Genomic DNA, 16,958 nt, shown 5'->3' with positions numbered 1-16,958 from the left:
CCATCCCCACCCTTTCCGCCCGCCCCCGCCCCCCCATCTCCATCAATGACCTCAATGCAAGTACAAGTGGGATCGTCCTGCTGGATCCGACAGGTTCTGGAAGCACGAGGGTGACGCAACCCAACTTGGGCAAAGGACCCTTCCGACCATTGGTTGCTGTGTACTGGCGGAACCCTTCCGATCCACAGCGATGGGAATAAGAGCGGTCGCTGGCGCTGGGAGGCATCAGAGCCACTGCTCAGCCCAAGTGTCGCCGCCGCTTCCACAGGGCTCTGACTGGACGCCGCCGCCGCCACTGCCTCGGATCCAGGCCACCTCCCGCTAGGTGAGCCCCGAGATTCTAGCTTAGGTGTTTATCCTTCTCTCTCCCTCTCCCTCCATTAGTCAATTTCTCTCTCCCTCTCCTCTTTTCTCTCTCTCTCCATTAGTCTCTTCATCAGAGAGTCTCTGTTAGTCTGCGATTTCTACCAGGCTCCTACCCTAGGTAGGATCGGACAGTCTCAGTCCCCGGGCTCGCTCTTCCTGCTCGGCTGCGGACTCCAGCCTTATTCTCTCCCCCTGCACACAGGCTTGGGCCGGTCTTGGGACACTCAGGCTCCCCAGGGACCGTGCACAGAGCAGGACTTTCCGCAGACGGTGCGTTCAGGGATCGCGTCTGGCGCCTAGCAGTCCCAGGGAAATTGGTTCAGAACCTGGAACAGCGCGAACAGGTGGCAAAAGCGCACGACGACTGAGGGACAAGCAGCCCTAAACTACAGGCTCCTGGGAGCAAAGAGAGAAAGTCTTGGGTCCCAATTTAAGAGTTAAATTTGGTTACTGCAGGGGACTGAGGTGCCAGCAGGCGGAGCGGCTGAGCACTAAAACGGATTCTTCTATTTCTCAGATTCCATTAGCAGAGATAATCCCTCTCGACAGATCTCCCCTCTCTCTCCCATCCAGGTGTATGCAAAAGCCCCACAAGAGGACAGCTCTGGGTTTCCTTACGAGAGCAGCTTCTGTGACAGGGTCCTGGGAGTGTGTCCTCCACAGAGACCTGGCTAATAGGTCTACATGCATGTGTGTCGCTTTGGGGAGAAGGGTAGGACTGAGACCTCTCCCATTCAGCTCTCACGCTAGGGTTGCTCCTCCAGCTCTGTCAAACTGTGCATGCTACAGGCCCATTGAACCTCCCAGGATTCCACTGTGCTGATGAGGAAACGAAGAAGAAAAGAAATATGATGACCAGTCTGTAGCCGCAAAGCCAGGGCAATAGAGGCAAGATAGAAAAGCAGGATAGGAGCCAAGGTCTGTGGGCTCCTAGAGCTTTGAACTGGCGCAGGTGGTTTACCTCATTCTTCCCTTGCAGAGAGGTGTCATGGGCTTCCAAAAGTTCTCCCCCTTCTTGGCTCTCGGCATCTTGGTGCTGTTCCAGGCAGGCAGCCTCCAGGCAGCACCATTCAGGTAAGACAGCCTGAAGCCAGAACCGCAATGGAATCAGACAATTCCATGCCTCTTAAGTGTGATGTACTGAATGCTTAAAAACCAACAGGGGGCCAGGGTAATATATGTACTCATGCAAATACATAATTTTTTCTCATATAAAGATGTGCGTTACACAATTTATAAGTAGTAATAAATATTTAGACAATACTCTTTATTATAAATTTCATATAGGCCATTGAGTCCCACAGAAATGCTTTTGTTGCTTTTTTCCAAACTTTTGTATGTGTAGCCATCCTATTTACTCTATTCAGCCATGATTTGAGAAATGAATTGCATACTATTCTGTTAAATAGTTTGACAATAAATTTGTTATTGTTAAATCTGATATTTTACCTGTTGATCTATTTCTCACCCGCGTATAAATTTATTAAACTAAAACTGTTTTCAGGTTCAGCACTAACTGTTAAGTTTTAGCATTTAATTTATAAATTTATAAAGTTATAGCTGCACTCAGCTTTGCAAAATTCCTGAAAATGTAACCATCAGCTTTGACAAGTCTATACAAACTAGCTCCAGCATACCACTGCTTGCAGGCCACTCCAGTGCCTGGGTCCTGGGGAGGACACTGGCCTCGTGCCCTGTCCCTGGGATTCCCAGTGGTCACATCTTCAGGGGAAGAAGCAAAGACCAGGAAGCCTGGCTGCTCATCCTGGGGAAGTGCAGGCAGGGGCTTACAGCCTGCACTGTTTGCTTCCCTTCCACAGGTCCACCCTGGAGAGAAGCCCAGACCTAGCCACACTCAGTGAGGAGAAAGGGCGCCTCCTGCTGGCTGCACTGCAGGACTATGTGCAGATGAAGACCAGTGAGCTGGAGCAGGAGCAGGAGCAGGAGCAGGAGCAGGAGACAAAGGGCTCCAGGTGAGTCTCCCCAAGTGCCCCGCACAGGGCCTCCCCTCCCCCCAGCATACCCAGGAAGGCAGATCCCAAGAGGTGGAAAAGAAAGCACTGGCCAGGAATCCAACAGGCTGTGTTGTTCACCGAGACCTGGGCCCAGTTGTTCTCAAGCTCCAAGGGAGATAGAGGTCCCAGTGCAGCTGGAGGAACTGTGGTTAGATACATTAAAAAGCTCCATTTCTGAAAGTTCTTAGGAAATGAAATGGGGAGGTGTGAAATTGCTCACTGTTGGAGTTGCTCTTGCAGTACTCAGAGACTTCCCAGTATTGGGATAAGTTAAGACTGGTGAGGGTGAAGTCAGGTATAGACATGTATATACCTATATCTCAGGAGATTTTAGAAATTTGGATCCACCTTGTTAATCTGCATATGACATTCTTTCACACCTGCAAGGAGCCTTCATTTCACATCTGCAAGGTGAAGGTGAGGCCCTTGCAGGGGATGGGGACAGGTAGAGCAGTGTCTGAGGTAGGTTTGAGCCTTTAAATATGTGGTATCTGTGGAAATGTGCATGTTGTCAGGAGGCCAGGGAGAGCACCCTACCCCAGATCCACATTCCTGTGCATCTTGAGCCTGAGCAGAGACCAGCCCCAGGCACTGCCCATGCAGAGGCATGTGTGCCCCTGCATCTGCCCTGAGAACCCCTCTGTCAAGCATGAAGGACTGAACAGCACGTAGAATGCCAGAAAAGATTATGCTTCCCCATCCAGTCCTTCCTTGCACTGCCCTGGCCCACTGAACCTCTGAGCTCTCCTAATGAGGGAAAAGCAAGCCGCCCTCCTGCGTGTCCCTCCTGCTCCTACTCGAAGAGTCCCCTGCCTGGTCTAATGTTCTAAGTGACTCCCCATGGGGGCAGGTTTATGGTACTGTCTGGCATGTTTTTTCCCTGCAGTCCCAGATCTAAGCGGTGCAGTAGGCTGAGTACTTGCATGCTGAGCACATACTCGCAGGACTTCAGCAAGTTTCACACGTTCCCCAAAACTGCAGTTGGGGCTGGAGCACCTGGCAAGAAAAGGGATGTGTACAACAGCTTGGAGAGAGACCATCACCCTCACGTTGGCATGCCCCAGGATCCCAACTAAACCCCTCCCTCTCCTTTCTAATTTTCCTTCTTGCTTCCTTCCTATAACTTGATGCATGTGGTTTGGTTCCTCTCTGGTGGCTCTTTGGGCTGGTAGTAGTGGCTTTCCTTGAGGTAGAGGATGTCTCGAACTTCAGATGGGAGGAAAGAAAGCAGGACTCACAGGCTGGAAGAGAATCACCCAGGAAAACATCAGAAAATGAGGGCTGCTTTGAGTCCCCCAGAGATTTCATGAGAGCTCCTCTGTCCTGCTTCTGAATGTGCTAATCATTTAAGGAATAAAATGATTTTTCCAAAAAGATCTGAGCTGTGGTAATTATTGCTTTGGTGTATGTCCCAGGCTTCATAGTGTCTAAGACCTATCCTTAGAAATAGCCTTAACCCTGGGGTAGCTGGACACAGGATATGGTGGGTGGTTCCTCTAACCGAGCTCAAGCAGCAAGAGCAGGAGTCCTAGGGAGCAGGTAAGCACCTCTAGGACTTGATGCTGCAAACTCGGCTCCTCTTCCAGGTAAGACTGGGGAACTTTTTATTTTCCTATGAAGGGGTAGTTGGTGCCCATGACTGGGTTATCAATTTTATAGTCTTTGTGAATGGGGCTGGGTGTGGGGTCATAATTCACTCCAGTCTCATAAGCCTCTGCTTTGATTTTGAGTTAGTTTATACAGGAAAGATTGGCTGTTAACTGCTCCATATTCCATAGCCAGTCATCCAGAGTCACCTTTTGGTTTTCTGACACCCCTGGGAATATCTATGGGGAGTGATCATGGCATTTTCCTTAATGGCCTTGTGATTTTCTGCTCTGATAGTTGTATTTAGGAGAAACACTTAAAGTTAATTAGTGCCTTTCAGAACAGCAACTTTACCACGAAGGTCCCATGGGGCTGACTCCTCTCCCAGCCTCTCACTCACAGGTCTTCTCTTATTTCTCATCCTGCAAATCAGAACCACTGCCCAGAAGAGAGCCTGTGACACTGCCACCTGTGTAACTCATCGGCTGGCAGGCTTGCTGAGCAGATCTGGGGGCATGGTGAAGAACAACTTCGTGCCCACCAATGTGGGTTCTGAAGCCTTCGGCAGGCGCCGCAGAAACCTTCAAGCCTGAGCAGCTAAATGACTCAAGGTGAATGCCCTTGTATTATGGGATGGGAATATGAATGACTGTTTATTACAGGGGTGTAGTTCACACTCTAAGCCTCCTTGAGACCATGTGGTTTAAAAAAATCCATAAGGGAAGGTACCCACACCAGTGTCTGGAAAAAGAACACTGAGTTCCAATAGCTAAATCGCTAGAATTTGGATTCATCTCTCTCTTTTTTCAGTCTCCCCTTGTAACCCTGAGATCATCAGACCAAGAAAGATAGATCCTGTTTATTTAAAACACTGCTTTTTGCCATTATAACTGTGATTATTCTAGCATTTGCATTTGAAAGGTAACGACACTATCATTTTAGAGTATACATTACTATGTCATGTACCTCTGAATTAAGTGCAAAGACTTGAGTTAAAAAACTGTATTTGCCCTTTGCTAGCTATATGATCATGAACTGGTCACTTAACTCTCTCCTAGCCTTAGTTTCTCCATCTGTAAATTGAGGGCTACAATAGTAACTACCTCCAAGCCTTACCATAAACAGTAAGTGAGATAATAGATGTTGAGTCTGACAATTAACCAGTAACTAAATTCTAGCTGTTATTTTCTTCCTCCTAGATCACAATGAAGCTGAACTCCTTTTAATGTGTAATAAAAACAATTTGTAGGAAAGCTTCCATGGAAGACATACATATTGGCATCCTTATTGATACTGAAAACTATCTTCTTTGTTTGAAAGGAACTATTGCTAAATGCAGAGCAAGCTCAATGCAGTTACCTATTGTGCATCTTTTTAAATACTTGATTATGTAACCATAAATCTGACAGCATGTTTCACTGGCTTATTTGGTAGCAAATCTAGGCCCTGTCAGCCATCCTTTTGACACTGGTGGCTCTGCTAAACCTCAGGGGGACATGAAATCTCTTCCTTTTGGGCATCTGGGGACACAATGCTGTGCCTTGAAACAACTTGTTTAAAGAAATGTCAATGCTGACATTTATAAACTCTATCAAAATTAAAAATGTATTTTCAATGGACTCTAAGCTGCTGTTTGTGCTGTTTTTCCCAGGTAGAGCTTCAGGGGCCTGTGAGCACTTTGTTGACCAAGCTGATTCACTTGGCACAAAGAAAACATGCCCGTGATGGACCCCTAGTGTCTTGTACCCTCAGTTTCAAGTGAAGCATCCCCTATTGGAATTGGAGTTCTGTGCATGTCAAAGAGAACACTTGATATTTATTTTCAGAGAGTGCCCTTGGTCTCCAGCCTCAGAGGTTACCCATGCACTCCTCTTTCATGCATGTTTTCCTTTACCCATCCCTGCCTTTCCTCCCTATAAGGACCCCTTCGTCCACTCCTTAGCCTACTTTAGAAACAATGACTCAGAGCCTAAAACAGTGATCACAGACTAGCCAAACTAGGAAGGTCATCAATGCCATTCAACCCAACTTGTTTGTTCTGTGAGGTTTAAAAAACGTCTTACTCAAGGTCCAGCACTATTCCAGGCACTGGAAACAGAGCAATGAACTGAACAGAGCAAATAAAACTCCCTGTGCTCATGGAGCTTCCATTCTAGCTAGGGCAGATGCATGCTATAGAATCAAGGGCTCCTAGTATTGGAAGGAATCCAGAATGTCATAGTCTCATGCCTTCCTTATTCAAGGTAGGAATTATTCAGCATCAACAACAATAGCATCCTATGGGACCACCAGTGACAAGCTGCTGAATATAACTCTCAAGGTGACTTGGCAGCCAGTTTCACTGGTGGTAGTCAGCTAATTAGGATTAGTTAGTTAGTTAGTTAGCTAGCTAGCTAGTGGTTAGAAAAGTCAGCTCCTTCTATCCACTGACTCTATTTTCTCAGGACCACATAGAATTATGCCCCTTTCTCTCCTTCAGTCTGTACTCAACACAGTAACCCACTGTGACTGTAATACGTAGATCACATCATGTCTTTCTTATGTTCAAAACACCCCAGTGACTCCCCATCTCATAAGCAAACACCCGAAGCATTTCAGGCCAAGTTGATCTTCCCTTTCTTTCCTCTCATCACTACTCCCATTACCTGCCTGGCCTCATCTCTTACTCTCCTATACACTGGCCCTCTTACTTATTTATTTATTTTTATTTTTATTTTTGAGATGGAGTCTTCCTCTGTCACCAGGCATGCACCACCATGCCCAGCTAATTTTTGTATTTTTTGTAGAGACGGGGTTTCACCATGTTGGCCACGATAGTCTCAATCTCTTGACCTCATGCTCCGCCCACCTCAGCCTCCCAAAGTGCGGGAATTACAGGCATGAGCCACCACGCACAGCTCCCCTCTTACTATTCCTCAACTTCTATCTCCCAGCACTCAACCACCACTCATACTCTGTGAAGAATGCTCTTCATCCACTGCCCTCATCTCCTCCAATTATTTCTCAAATGTCACCTGTCCTGACAGGTGACATTTATAATTCTTTCTAAAATTATACCTCACCCCCACTAACAACATACCCTAGCCCTCTTCTTTGCTTAATTTTTTTATCCTTACCACTTATTACCTTCTACCATACTAGATGTTTTGGAATTAGAACCCTGTGCCTGTCAAAGAGAACAACTGATATTTATTTTCAGAGGGTGCCCTGGTCTCCAGCCTCAGAGGTTATCCATGCACTCCTCCTTCATGGTTTGCCTTTACCCATCCTGCTTTTCCTCCCCATAAGGACCCTTATCTAATCCTAATTTCCCCTCAAAGGACCTGTTGCCAATCAACAAATTTTAAATCTTCATATTTGAGGTTATAGCCTCTTTTTCATTCTGGAAGTAGCGTAATAGTATTCTCTTTTCCTTTTCTTTATTCACTTAAACAATTTTTATTTTATTGAACTTCCCAAAGTTTGTTTATTTATTTAACTTCACTATATTTCTGGCTTCCAGTTTTCTAATTTCTTCCACACCCTTTTACCCAGTTATTGCACAAAATTTTGTTTACCTGCTGATATGGTTTGGCTTTGTGTCCCCACCCAAATCTCATCTTGAATTGTAATTCCATAATGGTAGAATAAGCTAAGACTTTGGGGGACTGTTGGAAAGGCACAATTGGTTTTGAAATGTAAGGACATGAGATTTCGGAGGGGCCAGGGATGGAATAATATGGTATGGCTGTGTCCCTACCCGAATCTCATCTTGAATTGTAATCCCATAATCCCCACACATTGTGGGAGGGACCCGGTCGGAGGTAATTAAATTATGGGGGCAGTTACCTCCATGCTGTTCTTGTGATAGTGAGTTCTCATGAGATCTGATGGTTTTATAAAGGGCTCTTCCCCCTTTGCTTGGCACTTCTCTCTTCTGCCACCACGTGAAGCAGGATGTGTTTACTTCTCTTTCCACCATGATTGTAAGATTTCTGAGTCCTCCCCAGCCATACAGAACTGTGAGTCAATTAAACCTCTTTTCTTTATAAGTTATCCAGTCTCAGGCAGTTATTTATGGTGGCATGAGAATTGACTAATAGAGCTGGCCTCTTTCTAGATTTTTTAGAGGAATTACAAAATTGCTTATATTCTCCTTTTCTTGAATACTTATATATGAGCATTTTTTCTCCACGCCTACTGATGCCATCCTGATCCAAGTCTCCATCATGTCTTACCTGTATTATTATAGTAAGCTCTCCACTGAGCCCCCTGTTTTTACACTTTTTGCTATATGAACTATTCTGGAGTGATTCTTTTAAATCACAAGTCATATCATTTCTATTCTCTGCTCAAAACCTTTCAAATCTCCTCCATTCCACTGAGTAAAAGTTTCTTATCATAATCTAAGAAGCACTACCTGATCTCACTTCACCATCATTTATTTGCCCTCTCTTCTCGTCATTTAGCCCATTGCTTGCTCTAATTCCAGCTTCCTGAACGTCTTTGCACTTAGTATTTTCTGGGCCTGGAACATTGTTTCCTAAATGTCGGCATAACTGAATCCCTCATTTCCTTCAGAACTCTGCCAAAACTTCACTTTCTCAAAGAAGGCTTTTCTGACCACCATATACAAAATAGCATTTCTTCTCTGTTCACTGTCTGTCTACCCACTGTACCAAGATTTATTGTTATTCATAGAACTTATTACTTCCAAAATATTATATACAAATACATTGGTTTTTCTTTTTGCCTGTGTCCTTCCTCTGGCATGTAACTCTATGAGGAAAGTTACATGCATCTTGGGCTATACCTCTAGAGCCTAGAAAAATTCATAGAGCAATTAGGTCCTCAATAAATATTTGTTAAGTTAAAAAGTAAATTATGAAACAATATAATTTTGTTCTCTGAGTTAATCTTTAACAATATGCCATGCTTTGAGACATAAAGGTCTCATTTTTAAGTTACTCTATAATTTTTGTTTTGACTTCCACTTTGACTCAAGAACTATTTAGAATAATATTTAAAATTTTAAAATAGCTTTTAGAATTATACTTTGGTTATTCAGTTCCAGGCTTTTTGCACTGGAGTTTGATAAAGTAATCTCTATAACTTTTTACTTGGGAAATTTATTGAGATATTCTTTTTGTTGGTGGTGGTGAGGTGTGTTTGTGTGTGTGTGTGTGCGCGCGTTTGTGTTTTAGACAGGGTCTCAATCTATCGCCCACCCCAGAGTGCAATGGTATCATCATGGCTCACTGCAGCCCTGATTTCTTGGGCTCAAACAATCCTCCCGCCTCAGCCTCCCAAGTAGCTGAGATTACAGGCATGAAGCACTGTGTCCAGTGAGATTTTCTATAATTCTTATAATGTGACTTTTCCCTGTAAATGTTTTAAAGATACAATAAAAAAGTATGTCCCCTGTGGTAAAAATTAACATCTCTATCTATCTATCTATCTATATATATATATATATGTAATTAAAGTAATTAATTATATTATCTATAATGTTATTTTTGCCTATGTAGTTGATCTTGAAAAAACTAAGAGAAAGTAATAAAGTTTCTAAGTAGTATTTTGTTTCTGTGAATTATCCCTTGCATTTAAAAAAATTTTATATCACATATTTTTCATTTCCTCTTACTTTTAAAGTCAACTATCATAGGTAAAAATTAAATAACATAAAATTATATTTTTAATTATATTTCAATGAGTTTTGCAAAAAAATATGTACCATATGGTCCATGTAACTATCACCACAAGAAAAGTATCAAATATTTTCATTGTTCAAGAATATTCCTCATGCCACTTTGAAATCAATGTCTCCTAAACCTCTGATCTATGAAATCACTGACCTGATTTCTATCACTGTAGAGTAACTTTTACAGAGATAGATAGAAAGATGGATTAGATAGGTAGATTATAGAGAGACAGATAGATAGATACATACATACATACATACATAGATAAACAGAATGTATTCTCTTGTATCTAGCTCCTTTCATTCATATAATGTTCATGAGACTTATTTATATCATTGCATGTATCATTATATAACTACTTGCTGGATTAACCAGGTACCAATTCTCAAGGATTTGAGGAAGAGAGTTAAGTAATATTTCACTGTTAGATGAATACTTAAAATGTTCCTAGGTTTGTTGGATGAATACTTAAAACGTTCCTAGGTTTGGTTTATTATAAATGATACTTTTATGAGCATTTATGTACTAGTCTTTCTAGCTGAGTTCTCTTGGATAAATATCTAGAAGTAGTATGGTAAACATGCATATAACTAAACTGTTTTCAAATAGCTATGCCATTTTACCCTCCCAGGAGAACCGTGTGATCATTCAACTTGCTCCACACACCCTTGCAAATGCTTGGTGTTTTCAAGTCTTTTTAATTTTAGCCACTCTTATGATTCTTTAGCAGTATCTGATTGTGGGTTTAAATTTTTATTTCCCAGATGAGCATGGTGGCTCATGCCTATAATCCCAACACTTTGGGAGGCTGAGGTAGATGGATTGCCTGAACCCAAGAGTTTGAGACCAGCCTTGGCAACATAGTGAGATCCGGTCTCCATAAAATGTTTTGTTTTTTTTAAATTAGTCAAGCATGGTGGCATGTGCCTGTAGTCCCAGCTACTCAGGAAGCCAAGGTGTGAGAATTGCTTGAGTCAGGGGAGGTCGAGGCTGCTGTGAGCCATGATCACACCACTGCACTCCTGTCTGGGTGACAGAGTGAAACCCCATCTCAAAGAAAAAATTTTTCCCTAATGACTACTAATAATTGAGTATCTTCTTATGTACTTATTGGCCATTTGTTAATCTTCTTTTGTAAAGTTTCTGTTTAAATATTTTGCACACTTTTAATTGGACAGATTTCTTATTACTAGTAATATGTTCTACATACCAACCTTGTTTCCTCTTTGGGCACTGCTTCACCCACTTGCTCACTTTTCTCTCTCTCTTAAGTCACTTCCTCTATGAGAAGCCACATGCCATGTCATGAGGCCACTCAAGTAGGCTGTGGAGAGGTCCACACGCAAAGGGATGGAGGTATCTGGCCAATGGCCAGTGAGAAATGAAGACCTGCTAATAACCAAGTGTGTGAGCTCAGAAGTGCATAATTCAGGCCCAGTTGAATCTTGAAATCACCATAGCCCCAACTGAAAGTTTGACTGCATCCTCATGAGAGACCCTAAGCCAGAACTACCCAGCTGAGCCTCTTCCAGATTCCTGGTTCTCAGAAACTGTGAGACAATAGGTATTTGTAGTTGTGAGCTGCCAAATTTTGAGGTAACTTGCTACATAGTAATCGATAACTAATACCTATCAAACTATGATAACTCCAGCTCAACCCCTGAAATCTGGAAAGCACAGCCTTTGGAGTTGGCTGGAGGTGCTGACCTGAGATCCCATTGAAGGCCACAGTTCCCAGAAAGGAGGCTTTATCATCAGATCATTCCCCTGGTTCCCAAGGCCAGATCAGATTAGGTGCAATAACATAAGCTGCTTCCACTTCAAACAAAATTAAGTCCTTCTGTTCTTCCTCATCATTGTGTTTTACCAGCACCCTCCTTCCCTCTCTGATGTCTCATTTCTCTCTGTTTTGTAGCCACTGTTTCATGTCATCCTTTCTGCCTCTGAGATTCTCATGGTGGGAAGAAACCCTTAAGGCCATGTATAACAACTGCATGGTTGTATCTTCTCTGTACCTCCCACGTGGTCTTCTGGCTTATTTTTGAAATCTTGAGGTAACCTTTTCCTGATATCTCATTCTATCTTTGGATCACTCTGACTCTTAAGAAAAGTCCTCTGATCATGAGCAGAGCTCACTTTCTTTGCTTTGTTGCTCCATTTGGTTCCCAAGAGGTTCACTCTTGGGTAGACCCTTCATGGAGAACTGGCTGTGACTAAGAACAGACATCTCAAGCAAGGATTGGGTATTAATTGCCAGATATTTAAAGGAAATCACTTTTTTTTTTCACTATGAAATCCCTAGCTGCACTGGGGTTTCTGTGAGTCATCTCACTAGCTAAATCCATCCTAGATGATTATCTATTATCAATAATTTATCTGATGTTGGGGGACAAGTCTCTTCAATTATTTGGATCCTCAGATATCTCTTCTCTTGGCAAAACTTTTCTGGATATTTCTGTAGCCACTGCTGCATGTAAGTGATGCGGAGAGCTAACAAATGCCTTGCCTTTGTCTCTGGTAGGACCCTGAGCCAAGCACTATAAATTAGGGCCTCATCTCCTATTAAGACTTGCCAGGACAATGATAAGATTAATTATTTCTACAAAGAGTGTTTCTTTAGAGGCTTCCTGGAGAACTTGGCTTATCCATAGATCTAGGAAGTTTGTAGGAATGCTTCCTTGCCTTCATAAAAGTAACCAACAATGTGCCAGGTTCTGTATAAAACCTTTAAGATAGTCCACAAAGCTGTGTATAATATGACACCCAACTACTGCTCCACCCTCATTCTTACCATGCTCTTCCTCCCCCTCTGAAGTCCAGTTACTATAGCATTCTTTTAGTGAGTCACATTCAGCATGTTCTTGCTGCCACAAGATTTTTCAACGTGACATTTCCCTGCTCTGGAGTCATCTTTCTTATCTTTTCTATTCCCAGTTAACTCTTATCTTTCAGATCTCGGCTAAGTATTACTTCCTTAGAGAAATCTTCCCAGATTACAACCCCACAGTCTAGGTTTTATTTCTAATTTGATTTCAAATGGCGGAAGTATCTCTCTTTCAGCTTACCATTTCAGTTTTAGATTATGCATTTATTAGTGCAATTAATTTGAGGAAAGAGACCCCCTTCCTTCGGCCTGTGCTTGGAGAAAAGGAGGAAATGAAAGTTAAAAGCCAGCCAGATGAGGTCAGTGGAAGAACCGGTTGGGCGCCGCTGACCAGGTCTGGAGGTTAAACATAAAACCCCCTACTCCTAACCACAGGCATGGTATAGAGGAACCTTACCTCAGAAGGCATTGTTCTTGCTCAACCGCTCAAGACCCCTGTCTAGTCATGTTCACCATGCTTGCTTAATCAATCACAACCCTCTCACTTGTGAACCTCTTAGATCTCTTAGACTGTGAGCCTTTAAAAGGGCTAGGATTTTCTTTGTCAGAGAGCTCAGTTGTTGAGGTGTCCATGCCACAGCTCCCAGCCAAATAAAATTACCACTTCTTTACCAGTTTGGTGTTCAAGGGGTTTGCTTGTGGCCACTCCTGCTTCATTTGGTTCCCTGACCTGAAACTTGTAAGCAAGTTTCGGTGGGAAAACGGCCGGGACAGGCACCCAGGTGGTTTTGCCTTGCCCTGTGGAGCATCCTGAGGGGGACTCCAGCCCACTTGGGCAACGCAAGTCCTGATAGCACTCCTAGGTAGGCATTGGCCCTGGTGGAATGCCTCGCCAGAACAAATCAGGGTAGGCCCCCGCAGTGTGGATCCACCCAATGGCCAAACACCAAGAAGAAACAGGTGCCTGAAGTGTCCGGACATCAGAAACATGGTAGGACTTGTCTTGGGAAACTTTCCCATCCCTCTGGGTGGAAGCATGGCCTAATCGCCCATGAAGTGTCAATCTGTTTTGGCACTTTGAACTTGATTTTTGTTTCCTTGTAACTGGTCTCAGTAATCTTGGGTTCTCAGAATTTGGGTGTTGGGAGGTGTGTGAGTATGTGTGCAAATGTGGAAAGGCCCAATTGGGCTCATCAGCCACGAAGTGTGGAGGCCACAAGTTCATTAGAGTGGGCAGCATGTCCCGAGCACATTGTGGGGCCAGCTAGGATCAGGGGCACTCTGCATAAGGCTGAAGGGGGTGCCCTCACAATCTAGGTATTGTGGGAGGAGTAACGATCTCTCCAATGCCAAGCAGTGTCTGAAACACTGACTTGAGGGAGACAGTCCTACTGATCTGAAGCGAAAGTGAAGAAAGAGAGAGTGTTGCACCTAAACGGGTGAGAGACTGAGGGTGGAATACAGCATCCCAATTAGTAGCATCGGGCAAAATCAATGAGAAACCCTTCTACGTTGTGGTAGTGCTGTTCTTAAGGAGATGGGTAAAACACAGAGCAAACTCACTCCATTGGGAACTATGCTAAAGAATTTCAAAAAGGAATTTAATGGAGATTACGGTGCCACCATGATGCCAGGAAGACTTAGGACTTTGTGTGAAGTGGCCTGGCCAGCATTAGAGGTGGATTGGCCCTTGGAAGGGAACCTGGATAAGTTTCTTGTCTTCAAAGTGTGGCACAAGGTTATAGGCAAGCCAGAACAACCCAACCAATTCCCATATACATACTCTTGGTTACAGTTGGTTTTGAACCCCTGACAGTGGTTAAAGGGCCAGGCAGCTGCAGTTCTGTTGGTCCAGGGACAGACAGGTAGGGAAAGATCTCACTCCACCTGCCAGAGGACACAGACTCTTAAGGTCTTGGCCGACTTGGCACCAGAAGACTCTTTGCCAGTAGCACCCCTCCAGTGGTACCACCTCCTTAAGCAGAGGAGAGGTTCCCCACTCCAGAGCCAGAGGCTTCTGCACCTTCACAAGATCCGAACACTCCTAAATCACCCAGAGTGAAGGAAAAGGAGGCATGGCTTCAGGAGGCACTCCTCCCATAGCAGGCTGCTTCCCAGAAAAATCACGCCCATTGGCAGCCTGGTTACCACCCAAGGTGGGAGTGCAAATGTCTCTAAGAGAACAGTGGTACACTGGAGTAGATGAAAATGGCCACATGGTAGAAAGGTGTGTCTTCACATATATACCATTCATTTTGGCTGAACTCATAAACTGGAAAAACAGCAACCCATCTTACACTGACAAGCCATAAGCTTTCATTGACCTGCTTCAGACTGTCATCCAAACTCATAATCCCACTTGGGCTAATTGTCACCAGCTGCTCATGTACCTTTTCAACACTGATGAGAGACGGAGAGTGTTCCAGGCAGCACAGAAATTGCTGGAAGAGCATGTTCCAGCTGATTATCAAAACCCCCAGGAGTATGTAAGGACCCAGTTGCCAGGAACCCACCTGGGGGTCAGGCAGTAAAGGAAGGATGGATCCAGTTACCAGATGGAAAAATAGCAGTGCCACAGCTGTTGAGCACTGCTGTTGTAAAAGCCGTGCATAAGACTACCCATCTGGGCCAAGAATCTCTCAAAAAGTTAATAGGCCGGTACTTCTACATTTCACATTTGTCGGCTCTAGCAAAGGCAGTGTCATGACGACGTGTCACCTGCCGACAACACAATGCAAAGCAGGGTCCAATGATCTTGCCTGGCATATAGTCTTACAGAGCAGCTCCCTTTGAGGATCTCCAGGTGGGCTTCACTGAAATGCCCAAGTGTGGAAGTTATAAGTATTTGCTAGTTCTGGTATGTACATACTCTGGATGGGTAGAAGCATTCCCAGCTCAAACCAAGAAAGCTTGAGAAGTACCCTGTGTGCTCCTTCAAGATCTCGTTCCTAGGTTTGGACTGCCCTTGCGCATCGGCTCAGACAATAGACTGGCTTTTATGGCTGACTTGGTTCATAAGACAGCAACAGTGTTGGGAATCACTTGGAAACTGCATGCTGCCTATCGACCTCAAAGTTACAGAAAGGAGTAAATGAATCGGACAATCAAAAATAGTTTAGGGAAAGTATGCCAGGAGACAGGGTTAAAGTGGGTACAGGCACTTCTCATGGTGTTGTTTAAAATTACATGCACCTCTTCTAAGAAAACAGGGTACACCCCTTATAAAATACTCTACCGTCTATACTCTCTCTATACTACAGGGACTCCCAGGAACTCCTCAAAGTGAAATTAAACTGCAAAAACAGCTACAGGCCTTAGGAAAAGTCACTCAACCCATCTCAGCCTGGGTAAATGAAAGGTGCCCAGTAAGCTTATTTTCCCAAGTTCACCCTTTTTCCCAGGTGATCAAGTGTGGATAAAGGATTGGAATATTACCCCTTTGAAGTCCTGGTGGAAAGGACCCCTGACCGTAATCCTGACCACTCCCACAGCTGTGAAGGTGGAAGGAATACCAGCTTGGATTCATCACACCCAAGTAAAACCTGCAGCAGCTAAAACTTGCGAGGTGCAACCAGACCCCAACAACAGCTGCAAGATTAGCAGCTTAAGGAAGATGACAAGCCTTGCCCCAGCCACATGCCAGAAGCTGGGGTCCACGCATAGCCGAAGCATGAGGAAACTCATCGTGGGACTCATTCTCATTGGAATTTGAACTCATATAATAAGAACTTTACCTGATTTTGGAGACTGTTCTCAGTGTATACATAAGGCCACTGAGGTAGGACAAAAAATCACTACCATCCTTTTGTTCTACAGCTATTATAAACATACAGGAAGTCAGAGGGGAGCTTGTTTGTACAATGGCACCCAATATAAAGTGTGCAACCCAGGGGATGGACAGCCAGATGTCTGCTGTGACCCATCAGAGCCCCCCATGTGCACAATTTTTGAGGTAAAACGCTTAACAACTGTGGCATGGAAAACCTCAAGTAAGTTAATTGCTAGAACAGAGGAGAAAGGAGTTCTCAAGCAAGTTGTCATAAAATTTGATGCTTGTGTGGCTATGAATCAGGGATGTGGCTCTCTTGGTTGGGAGCCAGGTTACGCAGCAGAGCTTAAGTATATTTGCCAGACAACATATTGGTGTAGTGAATGTACTTATTGGTCATATGTTATCTGGGCCACTTGGAAAAATGATAAAAATGACCCCATCTGTCTTACAAAGGGAAAAATATTCCCTAGAGTAATGTTCTCTGTACCCCTGGGCATTGCAATCCATTAGAGGTAAAAATTACCAAACCACAGGATCCCTGCTGGAAAAAAGGCGAATATGTAAAGCTAGGAATTGATGGAAAGGGACTGGATCTCATGGTAAATATCTTAATTCAAGAGGAGGTCCAAAAACATACCTCCAGTCCAGTGCCGGTGTATCAGACTTTTTAAGATGAGTTAAACAAACCAGCCCCAGAACTCACGAAGAAGATG

General features: G+C 43.9%; 1 protein-coding gene across 2 annotated transcripts; it reads left to right on the top strand.

The window, feature by feature from the left end:
• The first annotated feature begins 205 nt into the window (after positions 1 to 205).
• On the top strand, positions 206 to 3,757 carry LOC108302250 (calcitonin-like). Of its 2 annotated transcripts, none has more exons than XM_037737507.1 (4): positions 206 to 325; positions 1,346 to 1,440; positions 2,187 to 2,339; positions 3,268 to 3,757. In XM_037737507.1, exons 2-4 carry the CDS (start codon positions 1,355 to 1,357, stop codon positions 3,455 to 3,457), a joined length of 429 nt encoding a protein of 142 aa, XP_037593435.1. In that variant the 5' UTR covers positions 206 to 325; positions 1,346 to 1,354; the 3' UTR covers positions 3,458 to 3,757. The 2 variants fall into 2 exon arrangements, with proteins under 2 accessions (XP_037593435.1, XP_017381283.1); XM_017525794.2 differs by having other exon boundaries at positions 207 to 349.
• The last annotated feature ends 13,201 nt before the right edge of the window (positions 3,758 to 16,958 follow it).

The sequence above is a fragment of the Cebus imitator genome, unplaced genomic scaffold, assembly GCF_001604975.1.
Source record: "Cebus imitator isolate Cc_AM_T3 unplaced genomic scaffold, Cebus_imitator-1.0 Scaffold39, whole genome shotgun sequence".
Classification (NCBI taxonomy): Eukaryota; Metazoa; Chordata; class Mammalia; order Primates; family Cebidae; genus Cebus; species Cebus imitator.
Note: the sequence above shows the minus strand (reverse complement) of the source record. Positions and strands in the feature narration are given on the sequence as shown.